The sequence below is a fragment of the Delphinus delphis genome, chromosome 17 (assembly GCF_949987515.2).
Source record: "Delphinus delphis chromosome 17, mDelDel1.2, whole genome shotgun sequence".
NCBI lineage: Eukaryota > Metazoa > Chordata > Mammalia > Artiodactyla > Delphinidae > Delphinus > Delphinus delphis.
In genome coordinates this window covers 52,054,394-52,071,096 of record NC_082699.1, presented here as the reverse complement: position 1 = coordinate 52,071,096, position 16,703 = coordinate 52,054,394, and the positions used below count along the sequence as shown (strand labels likewise).

The 16,703-nt window shown below is 41.0% G+C and overlaps 1 protein-coding gene and 1 long non-coding RNA gene across 2 annotated transcripts in view; one reads left to right on the top strand and one right to left on the bottom strand.

Annotated features, from left to right (window-relative positions):
- Positions 1–16,703, bottom strand: part of LOC138414315 (uncharacterized) — a 311,603-nt gene that overhangs the window by 14,741 nt on the left and 280,159 nt on the right. The gene's annotated exons all lie outside the window — the stretch shown is intronic.
- On the top strand, positions 7,361–8,278 carry TMEM74 (transmembrane protein 74). The gene has a single exon (XM_060035237.1). The coding sequence runs from the start codon at positions 7,361–7,363 to the stop codon at positions 8,276–8,278; it is 918 nt and encodes a 305-aa protein (XP_059891220.1).

The following is a 16,703-nucleotide window of genomic DNA, read 5'->3' as shown; positions in this document are numbered from 1 at the left end:
TGAAGCTTCCCCCCAACCCCCCCCCCCCCCGTCTCCACCAGTGAAGGGGCTTCCTAGTGTGTGGAAACCTTTTCTCCTTCACAGCTCCCTCCCAGAAGTGCAGGTCCCATCCCCATTGTTTTGTCTCTGTTTTTTCTTTTTTTTTTTCCCTACCCAGGTACGTGGGGAGTTTCTTGCCTTTTGGGAAGTCTGTGGTCTTCTGCCAGCGTTCAGTAGGTGTTCTGTACGAGTTGTTCCATGTGTAGATATATTTCTGATGTATTTGTGGGGAGGAAGGTGATCTCCACATCTTACTCCTCCGCTATCTTGAAGGTCCTCTGTCCAGATTTTTTAATTATCCTCAGCAATGGGTGGGTCTAAATCACTTTGTCTGCTGTTACCAGAAACAAACGTTTCCTATAGTTATGTTTTCTTTGATCCATACAAATTTAAAATTTTTTTCATTTAAATTTTAAAGATTTTAAATTTTTAAATAAAAATTGGGATATCTGACTTTTATTGATGTATGAATTCACTCAAGACAAACATCTGGTAAAGCAGTTAGGGGACACTGACCCCTTAGGAAAAGCACTTGCTCTCAATTTGGCTACAGTCTTCCCTCCTCCCTAGTGTCTGTATCTGTCCACTTTATTTATTTAAATAACTTGCTATCCTGGCCGCTATAGCATTTTTATTTAAAGAAGACTTTAAAACTTAATGTGACTTTTTTGTTGTTCCTAGAATTTTGTTAGTAAATGAGATCTTCATTACTATAAAAGTTGGTCATTTTTATCCTTTTCTTCCACCATTTAGAAGTGTCAGCTTGGACATAAAGTAAATCATATTCCTTGTACTATTCCCATGAAGTCACTGAGCCTCTATCCAGCCAATGTCTTTCTTACCACCCTACAACCTAGCCTCTCCTATTAACTCTAAATCCACTAAGGATATTTATTTATAATCAGTCCTTTTTATTATTGCTGAAGAGAGAAAACTGGAAAGTATCCTCAGTCATCATTACAAGAGACTATTTGTTAAAAGTCCCTGTACTACCTTTCTGGCCACTTGGCGAGGCTTGTGAGATCTTAGTTCCCTGACCAGGGATCGAAACTGGGCCCTAGACATTGAAAGCGTGGAGTCCTAACCACTGGACCACCAGGGAATTCCAAAGTCCCTGCACTACCTTTGGTTCACATGGTAAATTTACTTCTCAGAGTCTATTTTTCCAGTTGGTGTAATCATGATTGTGCCTCTCATATCTCATGGAGTATAAGTAAACAGGAAAATATGAACCATATTAAAAATTATGTAAGATCAAAATCATTACTTAGACTTTAGTATCATTTTTTTTATTGGTGTCAATCATTTTGTAAGCATACAGTGAAGAACCATTGTTGGCCATGTATTTCTGCTGTTTCATGCCCAAGTGTATCTTCAAAGTTATAGAAAGAATATATTGGTTCTCAAAGAGCTTAAATTTTACCTGGGAAGAGAGACAGCAGTCTAAAGAAAGCAGTATAAAATATATATGAAATACTTCTATAGATGTAACATGATAGTATAAAAGGAAGTGTATTATGCCACTAGAATGCCAATTAGAAGAGCAATAAGAATTTGGGGGTTGTGAACAAGAAAGCCTCTTGAAAAAGGTTCCTGGGTGAGATTTTGAGGGAATTTTAGACATGAACTTATAGGAGAGAGAGGTGAAATTATTCTAGCAAATGGTATTTTTCGCAAAGCTTTTCTTTCCAGAAGCTTATTAAGTTCACATTTATTCTTTTTCTGCAGAATTTTGAAGGAGATTTTGTACCATGTTGGCACAGAGTTGATTTTATTTTAATGCTCAAGAATATGTAGACAGTCAAGTGTACTATATTCAGAAATAGGAAATGAGAGAGAATAATGTGAATAGATAATCATCTCCAGTCTCAGTTCAGTCTTGGCATTTTCCTTCACTCTACTCAGTAGAAATATTTTACTTCTGTAGGAGATAATAAGACATTTAATATGTGGATACTGACCTTAAGGAGCTTACAATTGCTATTAGAGGTTTAGGCACCTAAGTGAGAAGTTAAACGATATGCAGTAGTTACCTAGACATTCTAGAAATGTCACAAGGTAGTGGCTGATAAATATTAAAAAATGTCAGTGCTGACAAGTCCTAGTATAGTTCATAGGAGGTAGAAGCTTTGGGAGCTGGCTTGGAGGAAAAGGGCTTCATGAAGGAGATGTAACTTAGAATCATTTCAGCAGGAAACCGTAGAGGTCCTCTAACCCAACTAGATGAATCCCTTCTGCCACATCACTAATCAATGGTTCTTTTTTTTTTTATCCTCTCCAGTAATAACAGAATTCACTTTCATGAGACATCCTGCTTCAAGCCCTTAAAGAGAATGTTCTTCCTTATGCTCAGCCTCAAATTAGCCTCCTTATTAAGTCTGATAGTGTTATCCAGAGCTTCCCAGCCCCTGTATCCATCATCCTCAGGTGCCCCAGTATACTACAGATGTGCCGGTTTATCTCTTCCCTTGGGCCCCCTAGCTGTCTTGCAGGGCCTGAAGTACCCATAGCACCAGGATGATGGCCATGAGAAACCTCCTGTGTTTATCCCAGTGCAATACTATGATCACTTCTTATTTATGCTCTGCTGTGAAAATGATTGTGAAGCATTGCTCAGTATAGTGTAGTGGTGAAGATAGACACGAGTTGGAATCTTGGCTCTACCAGCTACTTATTACTTCTAATACCTTGGGAAAAAGACAGTTTCAATACTCAATTTCTACATTGTAAAATGGGTATAATAATACTGGCTCCCTTATAGAGTTGGTCTAAGAATTAAAGATAACACATTAGGACAAATAAATACTATTATTGTCATTGGTTCTGCTTTTCCCTTTTTTAACCACAATATAGAATTCCTCTTCTATTCATAAACTTCAAATAATTTAAAGTTAGTTTTTGTTTCCTTTGAGTCTCCTCCTCTGGCTAAATATCCCAAGTTCCTTTAGCATCTCCTTGTCCAACGTGAGTTTAAGTTTCTTCAACTTCTTAATTGCTCTCTTCTGGACACTGCATGGTGTCTTTGGGCTCCCTTTTAAATATATAGTACTAAGAACAGAATGCACCCCAGCAAATGTGGCTTGATGAGCTAATCCTTGAAGCGTGGAGGGAATAGGGGAATGAGGAAAGGATATTCTCACTGGAAAACAGTGTAATTAATGAGCAAACGAGAAAAAGCCATAATAGATATGTCATGTTTAGCAACAGATGGGCTTAACTGGCTAAAAGAGAGTCATAGTGAGAAAAGATTTAAAAGTGTTATATTACGAAGTCCCTGGAACTATGAGACTATGAATTCTATCAATATAAAGGAAAACCAACAAAATCATCATTATAGGAGATTGATCTATTATTTGAAAGCAAGCAACCACAGAATTTATGTGAGCTACTCACAAGCAGGAAGACGTTATATTATAACCCTTCTCTTGCTCCCCTTTGATAAAAACAATCAATAACCCTAGAATCACCCCAAAGGAGATGCTGAAAACTTGGAGACGATTCACAAACCGCACATTCTGTTTGGCTGTTGGCTGTCGCAGTGTTGGCTGTGGTTAGAAAGAGGCTGGTGACCCAAAGAAGTTACTTTGTCCTGTCCTAGGAATCACATCTCAGTAGCTTCAACCTCCAGATTTCCTTTATTCCTAACCCTTTCTTTTCTTGCCTTCTGGTCCTTTTTCCATTCTTTCAATTTGCATAATGCTTAGGACCTTTGGGGGTTCATGCCACCTCTACCGAGTACTAGCTGTATGACTTAGGGCAAATTACTCAGCTTGTTATTCAGTTTCCTCTTTTGTAAAACCCCATCTTTACAAAAGTGGATTTTTACAGGACTTTAAAAATTAACTGTGGGGCTTCCCTGGTGGCGCAGTGGTTGAGAGTCCGCCTGCCGATGCAGGGGACACGGGTTCGTGCCCCGGTCCGGGAAGATCCCACATGCCGAGGAGCGGCTGGGCCCGTGAGCCATGGCCGCTGAGCCTGCGCGTCCGGAGCCTGTGCTCCGCAACGGGAGAGGCCACAACAGTGAGAGGCCTGCGTACCGCAAAAAAAAAAAAAAAATTAACTGTGACCATTAAATGAGTTAATGTATCCAACGTGATTAGCAGAGAGCCTGGCAATAGTAAGTGCTATGTATGTTAATTATTGTTATTTTGGGTCATTATTATTCAAACACTCTGCTAGGCACAGGGGATGCAGAGGAGAACAGGACAATCCCTTACCCTCAATGTTCACATTTCTCCTGATTTTGTGACCAAGGCAATGACTTTGGAAGCAGATTCTTGGATACAATTTATTAGCAATCATTAATTGTCTTTGTAACCCTGGATGAGGCACTTAATTCCTCTGAGCCTCTTTCCTTATCTGTAAAATGAGGATTAATAAAATCTACGTGGAGGATTTGTTCTGACTTTTAAACAAAACGAAATATGCATATTGCCTGGCACATAGTTGTAACTAAATATACACTCCTTCCCTCATAATCCTGTGGCCACACCTGAGGCTAGGGGACCTAAGCCTGAGTTTAAGAGCCAGCGATTTCTTCTAACGTGCCAGGCCGGAGCACGGAGGTATAGCGGGAACTCGTCTTCAGGAAGGGCAAAAACGAGAAGGTAGGACAGAAGAGAGACAGGAGGGAGGCAGGGAGGCCGAACCGCACTACATCTCCCGGGATGCTCAGCAAGAGGGAGAGCCGAGCCCCGCCCCGGCCCGCCCAACCGGCACAGCAGGCGCTGCCCACCCCACGGAGCCCAGCGGCGCGCAGAGGCTACAAGTGCTGCGGCTTGTGAGCGGGGTACTTTCCCGAGGAGCCGCGCAGGGAGAAGCGCGCGGTGCTCGAGCATCGCTGGGTGGCCAAGGCAGGAGGTGAGTGGCGGAGAGAGGGACGGGGAGGAGGCGCTGGGGCGAGGGAGAGACCCCGAGAGCCTGGCCGAGCGTCCCCAGTCCTTGCCCAAGGTGCCTGCCTTGCCTTAGGGTATTTGGCGAACGCAGCCCAACACTGGGTACCTCGGCGGACGCGGAGTTCACCCGGAATGGATTGACTGATTCCGCGAAGGACACCGCTGCCCGGAGCTCGCGGCGCGCCCTTCCCGCACAGCGCGCGCAGGACGGATCCCGAGGTCGCCTCCCCCAGACCAGCCTCGCCTGTGTCAGTTAGTTCCAATGCAAATATTAATGTCCTTAATTGCTGGCAGACGGACAAGGGAGAGTGCTGACCCCTCGTTTTGCGGTGCAGTTTTATTAACCGCGCTCTTAAACCAGAGACGAGAGGGAGTAGACTGAAGGAAAGAGCCTTTAGCTGGTCCCCTGGGATTATCCATTCTCCCCTGAGAATGGAAGCCCCGGATAACGGAGCTGCAAAGGAAATCGACTGTGCGGCTTGTTCCGATGGAACAAGCAGTCTCCCTTTTAAGAGAAAAAGAAGCAGGAGAAGGGAATTAAGTGGAGATTTCTCTCCCTCTTTGTTATAAATTGGAAGTCCCATAAGGGACTCTGCCGATTTTTATCTAAAGTAATCCAATTTGATGGGTTATTTGTGCCAAGGGTTAATCACAGCGCCTAATGTTTGAGGGAACTGCGAGATGATTTCTCATTTCAGTAATTGGTCAAACCCGTTATCATCGCTTCCTTCACTGAGGGATCCTGCAGTGGGGGTCTGTCCACCTACTAAAGGAAAGCTCTGGTTCAGTTGTGTTTTTCCTGCACCTGATTTTGTTTGCTTTTGTTTTGGGTTTGGTTTTTATCTGTTTTAGCCCCAGAGAAACACCGATAATAGGAGAGAAGTGAGTGTGTGTGTGTGTGTGTGTGTGTGTGTGTGTTTTAAACAAACTCTAATGTAGAACAGAAAACATGTAAATTTCCTCTCCCATATTTTAAGTGAGTTGCCAGGTGGACTTTAGGTTAGCCTACCTGCGTTTCTGTGTGGGTTTACCAGCTGCTGGGATGTGGATTTTGAAGCATAATAAGCTTCCAAGACATGAGTTAAATCAGTTATTACCCTGAACTTGGAAGGAAAATAAAAAGGGCCCTTGCTTGAAACCTCTGTACTTGGTGATAGTGGAAAGTACATTTTTATTCCTCAGAAAGATGGCAGAGGCAGAGAAAGATGGGCAACTGGTTTTCTGCTCAACACAAACTTCTATCCCATAAATGTGCCTTGCTGTGGTGGGGCTGAGGGCATGTGACGGATACAGAGTTCCAGAGGTAACTTTGGAAATAGCTTTCCACCTATTTGCCTCAACAAAACTGTGACTCTGTGGGTTGATGATTTGTCTTTTATTGTCAGTTTACTTCTAGATTGGATTTGTGAAAACTTCTAGACAGTTGATTTCCTGTACACATTTGTTAGCAAACCATGCCGAAGTAGAGGAACTCATACCCACTCGGACCCAGTGAGTGGGAGTAGCAGACCTATACCTGGAGCAGGCAGCTGTGTGTGTGTGTGTGTGTGTGTGTGTGTGTGTGTGTGTGTATAGGAGTGGGCTAGCCCATTGTGTTTTGCAGAGATCACACAATGGGGTGTGTCGTCCACATACTTTTGGGTCCAGAACATGCTACCACCATCTGGCAGTAAGCTGAGAATGGAAGCACTGTGAACAAGGCTGTGTGACTAGGGTCTCTGGATATACAAAGTGTAAGGTTAGGAGGGGTGGCTGATCAAGCTAGCCATCTTTCACCCATTTCAGAGCTACCCAGTCAAAATGCTGAGCCCCAGCTCCAACAGAGCCCAACTGATAGTGACATACTGATTGGTTCACCCATGGTGACGCTCTAACACTAATCTGTCTTAGAATCTGTTCTGAACTACAGAGAGTCTAAACACTTATAATTTAACTGAATTGTTGAGAAGTCTGTGCTTCCCTAGATTCTTCAGAAAATCAGCAGCTCTGCTAAAAAAGGTCCCTGCTTTTCTCATTTGTATCTCTATGCAGGAAACCTGCCTTCTCGTTTGAGGGATCCTGTCACCGAAATGTGTGAGTCCTTGGATAAATTTGGCTTGGTGACGGCAATGCTTTCTTCAGAGACACTGCCACTTCCTCCATGTTCCTTTTCTACCCTGGCCTAAATTTCTCAGTGTTAATCCCTGTGATAAGACAGAGGATTTGCCCTTCTCACACTTTCCCACCACTAGGTAGCCTCTCCTTTCTCTTACCTCTTTTAGGAGGAATTGGGGCTGAAGTGTCAAGACCTGTGGCTACAAAGGAGATGAGGGCCTCAGGAGCAATACTGCTGGTGGTGCGGTCTTAGCTCCTGTTGGGTTCTTATCTAACTGTGTTGCTATTGGCAGACTTTCTGGAAGCTGCTGGGGGATGTCTGACTAGCTCCAATGGAGCTCCACTATCTTGCTAAGAAGAGCAGCCAGGCAGCCCTGTGTGATGCTGTGGACTGGAGTTCAGGAGGGCTTCCCAGGGACCAGGCAGATGCAGCAGCCACTAAAGCTGCTCTCTGCTGCCAGAGACATTGTACGTCGACACCAAGAGCACCAGAGAGGGAAGGGTCTAAACTTAGCCCTTCTCCAGCATCCCCTTCCCCCTCACTGCAAGACAGTGCTATTCAGCTAGACTTCTTGCCACCAGGGCTTCTCAACTCAGGGAACAACCAAATAACAGCAGAACAGAAAGTCTGTGACTGCTGTAGCCAGGAATTAGAAACTTCTTTTACCTATGTGGATGAGAATATCAACCTGGAGCAAAGGAACCGGCGCTCCCCTTCAGCAAAAGGGAGTAAGCACCTGGGAGACCTTGGCTGGGGAAATCCAAATGAGTGGTCCCCCGAGGCTGCCATATCGCTGATATCCGAAGATGAAGATGATGCAAGCTCGGAAGCCACCTCTTCAGGGAAGTCAGTAGACTATGGTTTCATAAGCGCCATCTTGTTCTTGGTCACTGGCATCTTGCTGGTGATCATCTCTTACGTTGTCCCACGGGATGTGACTGTGGATCCCAACACTGTGCCGGCCCGGGAGATGGAACGTCTGGAGAAGGAGAGCGCGAGGCTGGGGGCTCACCTAGACCGCTGTGTGATTGCCGGCCTCTGCCTTCTCACGCTTGGGGGGGTCGTTCTTTCCTGTTTGCTAATGATGTCCATGTGGAAGGGGGAGCTATATCGGCGTGACAGGTTTGCCTCTTCCAAAGAGTCTGCGAAACTCTACGGTTCCTTCAACTTCAGGATGAAAACCAGCACTAATGAAAACACCCTGGAGCTGTCCTTGGTAGAGGAAGATGCTCTCGCTGTACAGAGTTAATTCTGGTTGTGAACTTCTTGAGAGTCTGCCTTGGCATTTTATATGAACAGAACAAAGCAAAGCAAAACAAAACACAACACATTTCTTAAAAGTAACAGTGCAGTTTATTTGCCTGGCGAGGAAAGTCTATTTCCCAAACGAACAGCCAGTGAGTGTTTTTGTTCTCTATGTACTTTTATGTAGAAGAAAAGCCATGTAAGATGCATGAAGAAACCACAACCAGCTTCACCAGTCCTCAAGAGCTGAGAGTAATTAATCTGTAATGGCCATCAGCTTCTACTTCTATAGCAAAATACTTCTAACAATCCAGTGTGCAAACGATTTCTTTTACATGATATGGGATATTATTCTTTGGACACTAGGAGGTGTAGGATCAATTAGCAACCTATTTTGTGAAAAAGAATGTAAGCGCTAATCACATAATAAGGCTTACATTTAATTCTCAAAGGTGCTTATCCATTTTCTTGCTAAATTTATTCTTCCTGTAATTTGGCTAAACACTAAAATATGGGGTTTTGACTTTGAATATTTCGAAGCTTGAGGATACTGATTATTTAAAAATGCAAAAACACATATGTTATATTCAAAACTATTCCAGTACACAGAAGTGGTAACTAAGTCATAAGAATAAACTTTCTAGTAAAATAAAATTATATAAATCAAACAATCTGAATTTAACCCAGAATGGTAGTGTCAGATATTAGGCAGTGTCACATGCCCATTTTCTAGATGAAGTAAAATTAATTGCTGATATAAATTTCATTTTCTGTTTGTGATTTAGCTATCATACTGGTTATGCGCACTCTTGAAGTCTTTCCTGGTTCTCACACCAGAGAGGCAAGAATAAGATGTTTTTATCCTATTTCCAGATATCTAAGCATCTAGGCAGGTTGACTCATGATTGGCTCAGGCACACTCCCAGGTGACATTTTGTTGTTGTTTGGAGAAAACCTCCAATACAAGTGCAGCTAGACTCTTGGGGACCGTGCCTAGAAACTGGTGTCATTTACTCAGGCCAAGCAACAAGTCATTGCGCCAGGATCCAGCAGTCCTTAAGCTCACAGCCAAAAATATTAAAATGAGAAGAGAGAGAGACAGACTAAACACACTGACTCAGTGGGAACTGCACTCCTCACCAGAATCCACCTGCCCCTAACAATGGTCTAGGCATCATTCTGAGCACCTAATATCCAGGCCCTGAGTACCTGTGAGATCTTGCCTCATGAATTCAAACTTGCTTGATTAGAAGCACCATGAGCAAAACAGTAAATACTTTGTAAAACACACACCTAGCATCCATGCTAACTCAGTGTCTTGGTACGGTTATGGTTCAAGAAGGGGATGGGGAATGCAGCCTCAGAAATATCTTGCATTTTAGAATTCTTCTCTGAGGTGTTTCCAACTTCCCACTTCAAGAGTTGTTTTAGTTTCCATTACTGTGTTACCAGGATCAGTGGGGCCATTCTTAAAGAGGACTGGGGCTGGGAATTGGGGTGGGAGGGCAGGAAAGGGGAGGTGAGAAAGTGATTTCTTTGTAGATTCTAAAGCCTAATTCTAATGTCTGAAGTTTTTGTTGTTATTGAAGACTGTGGAATATGTGGGTGACTTGGCTGGCAGAGTGTGTGAGTCAGGATATTTATGTGAGTGAGCTCTTGTGGGTGTCAGATTGATTTGATGGGTTAGGTACACTATGTGTTAGTAAGGGTTAAAGCGAAATGCAAAAAGAGAAGATCAGAGGATAATAAAAATAGTGAGGACAGGTGTGTGAAAGAATTATTAGGTTAAAATGGTAAATTATATGGACATCAGAGGAAGCTGGATGTAGCTGGATTACCTTATCCTATGTAACAGACTATTGCTGATTTGGAAATAGTTGGTATAATATAGACATGATTTCTGTTTTCTACTGCTTTTTGAAGAAACTTTTGTTTTACCGTGACTCTCATGTGTTGAGGCCGGCTTAACAGCAGTATAAATTTCATATTCTGAGGTTTATATATAAATTTTCAGATTCTAGCCTGCTTGAGGATCTAGTTTGCGTGACGTTGAGGCAATAAGGGAATAATCTCCTTGGCTTCGTGAGTAGGTCTGAGCTGTGTGTTTTTTTAAAATATACTTTTAAAAAATACATGTTTATTCAGAGATGCTAAATGGCATCAGCTGAGTTTTGTTTTTATTTATTGATGAAACAGGATTAATTAGTCAAATTGCAGACAAACAATTAATGAGAAGCCTGATTTTTCAGCTTCTGAAGTAAGACAAATTTGAGAATCAGGTGTTAGGACGTTTTTTCAGTTCTGTAAAACTGATGCTAAAGGAGAAAAAGCCAAAGCTCTTCATTTGGAAGCAATTAATGAACGTTGTAGTGCTACCAAACTACATATAGTTCTTATGTGATCTAAAGGATATATATTCCTACATATATATTCATATAAATATATGTATATATCCCAATTAGGAAAAAATATTCAGGGAAAAAAAGACTTAGAATATATTTCTTCCTTTTCTTCCTTAAACTTTTAAAATTGAAATATAGTAAGTATATGCTTACTTATGTCAACATTATTTAAATCGAGCGTATATAGGGCAGATATATAGGGCATATCTCTTTTAACTTCTCCTTTTATGTGGGCAGACCATTACTCCAAAAGGAACCAATTCAGAACATCATCTGGGTGTCTCCTCTAGTGCTGTGTTGACAGGATTTAGACAACTGCCTTAATCAGTTATGATTTCCCCAGGTATTCAGCTGTGTAGCTGTAGTTCATCCTGTCAGTGCCTAAATTCAAGAAAAAGATTAACTGAATTTAAAGTGATGGTAACACAGGTAACAAAAAACCCTGAACTTTAGACACTGTTTTTTCCAATCTGATAAAGAGGGTCTGGGGCTCTAAATATATTTATTTAGAAGTACTTTGGCAACATCAGGTGATACTGTTATAGTCACTGAACAGACCATAGCTATGGTGCTGGTCTTGGAGTCTTCCTGGAGATTTGTGACTTTACGCCTATCTCTTTAACATGGTGCTGGTTGTTATCTATGAGAGCTTTTATTGCTCGACCTGGAGAAGCAGAACTCTTTTTGCAGAGGTCCATAGTTTAGGTCTTTAACTTTTTACCAGGTTTTAGAAAACTAAACTTAGAGTCACCTTCCTAATCTTAAAAGAAGACAGCTCATTGTTCAGCGTTGAGGCCCAAAGCGGTGAGTACCACAAAGAAAGCTGCCTTTCTCTATTACTACCGGGATCTACAGGCTGCTAACGAACAGTTTAATTGTCTTAATGACTTTAATAAAAACTGTTCCTTTTTAGTTCACCTTAAACTGTTTGTGGCAGAGCTGCCGTGATTTCTTTGTAATGTTGTGTGTCCTTTTTAGCCATCTGGAGCTCCTAAAGCAGACCATCTCATATGATGTACTGGCTCCCTCATAAGAAGAATGTCTTTCCTCCAGGCTCCCCATTTCATAGCTGGTTTGTAGCTTAGAGGATTACAGGACTGCTTGGAACCATGAAATTCTTGGTGGCTGTGGGTGTTTTTACCCACAAAATTGCCATGCCCCTTGATGCTATACTACTTAGCTACTTGCCTTGCTATCAGTCTCACATGCTTTACTGTCTGCTTAAAATATGAGTCCATCCCTCTCATACTTAATTGTTTTAGGGACCCAACTGGACCAGTACTGGCACATGTCCTTCGAGGTGCAAATTTAGACAAAGAGACTGCCCTACCAAATTCCTTTGTGCCTTCCCTTTGCTGCTGGGCATAAGGATAAATGAGTGAGTGAGAATTATGTCAGTTGAATATCAGGAATTAAAGGTGTGAATCCAAGTGGCTCTACTTTTTGTTACTTCTTTGTGAGAGGCAAAAATTCTGGGCAAGAAGATTTGAACATTTTAGGCTTCATCTTTCACACGTGCAATGACAGGCACATGCAAAACCTGTATTATTCATATAAAGTTAAACAACAAATGTTCTATGTATATATTAGGAGAAGGTTTTCCAATCTGAAGGCCAGATTCCATTGCAGCAATAACTGCTACCACAAAAATGTGGTCTGACAAAAGAGATTCACAACCTTCACCAATGGTTCACCTGTTCAGCAAGATTTAATACCACCAACTATATTCCACTGTGACAAAGGAATAAGACAGATCCTTATAGTTCTCTGTAATGGGGTTTACCCTTTCCCAGAATTGGGCATAAAGAATGACTACAATAAAAAGAATTACGATGAAATCTCACTGGCTTTTCTCAGTATAAAATGATTTGTAAAGAGAATTGACATATCGGCTTTCAGCTGATTTTCAGCCATATCATTTTATGGTTCATAGTATTCTATAATATTCTTTCCTTCCAACTTTCATATGGACATAAGCCTTGGGAAGTAATTGGCCTGACTTGTGCACTAGCACTTTACAGTGATGTAAAGTAAGACGTTATTTTAAACATAAAAAACTGAGTTCAAAAATCCATGGGTTACTTTTAAGAGTGCACCTATCATTTCTGTTTGCTAGTGTGCAAGTTTATGTACACTCAAGTCTATGTATCTACTAGGAGAATATTTTATAATTATAGAACTGTAACATTTAAAGCTATCATTAGAATAATTTTCTTATAGGAGACTTGGCATGCCTTAATGTTGACTTTAAGGACAAGAGAAGTCTTTCACAGGTCGTGAATGAAGAATTTGCCATCAACCTCAGAATGAGATGCCATAATTATATGGATTGTTTTGGTTATTCAGCTTCCTGCAGATGCTTAATTTACATTTTTAACCTCCCAATTTTAGGCTCATAAAAGTGTGGCATATTTAGAAATCATTTTACCATGATTATTATTTTATTTCAGGGAAATATGAGTAGCAGACAGTGTTTTCCTCTGCTTTATTAATTCTCCTGTGTTTCAGGAAGAGCCAGCCTTGTTTTCGCACTACCATCTTCATGCTTCCTAGCCAGGCTCCAAACAAATGTCATACAAGAAAGCAAAGATAGGTTATTCTATATAGTGTATTGAGAGTTTTAGTTTTATGGTTCTCATCGTGCTTTAAATTTTACTGTTCTTGCCAAACAAGAAAAATAATTTGATGTTGATTATTTGTTTTTGATATTCTAAAAGGGCAGTTATTAAGGTTCTTGGCTTTTTATTAGGGCATTTGATGCCATATATGTTAATAGCAAGTGTGTCATATCATTTTAAAATAAAACTATTTATTAAGATGTTTTATTGTGTTTGTTAACTTTCATGTAAATCTGAATCTTTAATGCTGATTTGATCTTTTAAAATTATATTTCAAATTATCTATCGAAAAAAATTAGAAGTAATATTTACCCCTGATTCAAGCATAACATTCTTCTTGCTACCATATAATTGGACAATGTAAACTATGCCTTTTGTTTTTACTTTATATGAAATAATGAAAGCTATTTGGGTTTCTCTAAATTCTTCAAAAAATACAGGAATAGATATTTTAAAAACACTTACCTAAAAAATCTAGAAAGCTTTTAGGTGAGAAACAAATAACTGGATTAGCTTGTGCCCCTGTTCTTAATCATTTTTAAATCTAATTTTGATCTCTATTTTCATTTGAGAGATGGATAAGAATTTATATAATTAAGTGGAACTTTATCCTTATTTTGTATAACTGCTGTCAAGGTTGAGAATCCTAAAGCGGCAATTTGAAGTGAAGCCCCATATATTGCTCCACTCATTTAAAACAAAAATTGGATCAAGATTCTTATCTATTATAAAGAAAGAAAATCTAGACTTTTTTCATATGTATTTTTTGCTAGAAGACCTTTTTTAAGTTAACTACCTCTGGTCATTCAGGATGAGCTACACGATGCTGCTACAACTCCATAGTCTCTTGCTACCTGACTCTGACAGGTCAACAGGGAGGCTCTCAGGGACCCAATATGATGCAACTACCTTTTCAAATGTTACTGGTTGTCCAGCTAGAGGGAAAAAGAATCTGAAAGGTCTCAACAGGCATTGTCCCACCTCACAACTTGTTAGCCAGGACTCGTTACATAGTCCGACTCATGCCAGGAAATACATTTCTAACATGTGCCCTGAAATGGCACACATCCGAGCCATGGTTTTTTCATCTGTAAAACAGGAATAATACTGTTTACTTTGCAGGACTCTGATGAAACTTAAGATAAGTGAGACAAAGGCTGAGAGAGAAATCCTGTTTGGTGTTCTATCATTAGATACACATTATCTTTAGCGGGCTGCTTTGTAACAGCAGAACTTGGGTTTTTGGAAGTACTTGGGAACCATGATCATGTTGATTAAGTACTGCTGACAAATTACTGTATTGGGTCATCACCAGGATCCAAAATAATCTCTTCCTCTTCTTTTCCTTTCCTCCTTCTTCTTCTCTTTTCCTCTTCTTTTTTTTTTTTTTTTTTTTTTTTGTGGTACACGGGCCTCTCATTGTTGTGGCCTCTCCCGTTGCGGAGCACAGGCTCCGGATGCGCAGGCTCAGCGGCCATGGCTCACGGGCCCAGCCGCTCCGCAGCATGTGGGATCTTCCCGGACCGGGGCACGAACCCGCGTCCCCTGCATCGGCAGGCGGACTCCCAACCACTGCGTCACCAGGGAAGCCCTCTTTTCCTCTTCTTATCCTCCTCTTCCTTTTCTCTCCTCTCTCGTCCTTCACCAGCATCATCAACTATGTGGAAACCATTAATTTGCAGGTCTTTTATTTCTACCATCGTAGATATGTCCAAGAAAGAAAATTATATTTCCCTTCATGAGACAGAAAATAATCTGGAAGACTGTCTTTTGCTTAATTGTGAAGCCAACTGTGTGCTAATATCTTGTACCATAGTCTTCCATACCTTGAATAGCCATAGTTCCAATCATCAGCATGCTACATGGCAGAAAACTCAGTTATTTTTTTGAATAGAACAGTTTTGCCACAGAAAAGTCCAACAAAATCCTTTTATTTGGTTGAAAAAATATATATTTTTACATTCATAATGTTAAAACTTAAATGATTCTATTCCGTGAGCACTCTGGCAAAAGGCTGTTCTTCACTGCTATTTATCTAGACCTGAGTGTTTGTGTGCTTATATTAAATCTACCTTTGAATTCTATTTGAATTGCCCACACTCTGCCAAATTAGGAAAATTAACTGTTCTGGAATACAGATGACATTTAGAACAATTGCCAAAAATTAAACTCATTTTCCCTTGATGCTTAAATGGCATAGGCAGCAATGCCCCTGCTGCTGAGTGGATGCATAGCAGAGAAACCAGGGTCACCAGAGAAGGAAGAGGGCAAAGGCAGGACCTGGTTGCAAACAGAATAAAAGGTGTTGCTAGATTTTAAACCGTAATAGGTGAGGCTGAGAGAGACTTCGAGAGAAAAAGTTTCTTTAATGACACAACCTTATATCAAAGATCATATTAAGGGCATAGCTGTTTTGGATAATCTCAAAAGAGCCATCATTAAGCTGAGAAAGAGAAGCCGGGGTCAAGAAGCTAGGAAACTATTCGGGCTGGAGGTAGGAAAATCTTGAGTATGGTTAATGGCACATGAAACTAATGGAAGCAAGTAGCAGAGAAGTCTAAGTTGCTGAAGGCATTTTATTGCCAAAGAAGCCCTTAAATATTTGAGCCTTAAAAAACAACACTTGGGCCCCAATACCTGTACTAGCAGGAAGCAGTCCTGAACATTTGTACAGGACCTAAGGAGGGCATACTCCTGAATATCCATTTTAGATGTGGCCAGAAAAGGCAAGGAAGAAACAAACTCCTGGAAGCTTGAACAGGAGCTTTGGGGAATAGCAGACAAGTGAATTTCTTCCAGAAATCAGAACAAAGCCTAATCAAGGAATTTACCCACCCCCTAGGACAAAAGGACTGTATAATAACCTGACAGAGTTTCAGCATTTCTATGGATCAATGATATGATTATCATGTCCCTGTTACTACCATCATTTTCTATTGTATATGAGGGATAACTTGTCTTCCTAGTTTCCAGTTTTTTAGAACCCAAGAAGAGACATCCAGGTCTTATGCAGAAGACTGTGCACATCCTGGAGGTGCTGGACCTGGAGCTGGAGGCAATATCTAGATGGACCTTTTAGTCATCCCCCTTGGGAGTTGAGTATGCTCTGTGTGTAAGGAGAAGGGATAGACCATGGCAGGTTAACCAAAGATCATACCCCATTTCCTTTGTGTAGAGTTGTTGCTAGAGAGCAGTGGCCCAATGGGGTACTACACTTCCCAGCTTGTTTTTCATTTAGGTGAGGCCAAATGACTAATTTGCACCAATGGAATGTGAGCAAAGTGATGTGTATCACTTCCTGGATGAGGTAGTTAAGAAAGCTGCATACTTTTGTTCATTTCCCTCCCCAATCTGGTGGCTGAATTAAGCAGGTGGTTAATTTTATGTGTCAACTTTACTGAACTAAATG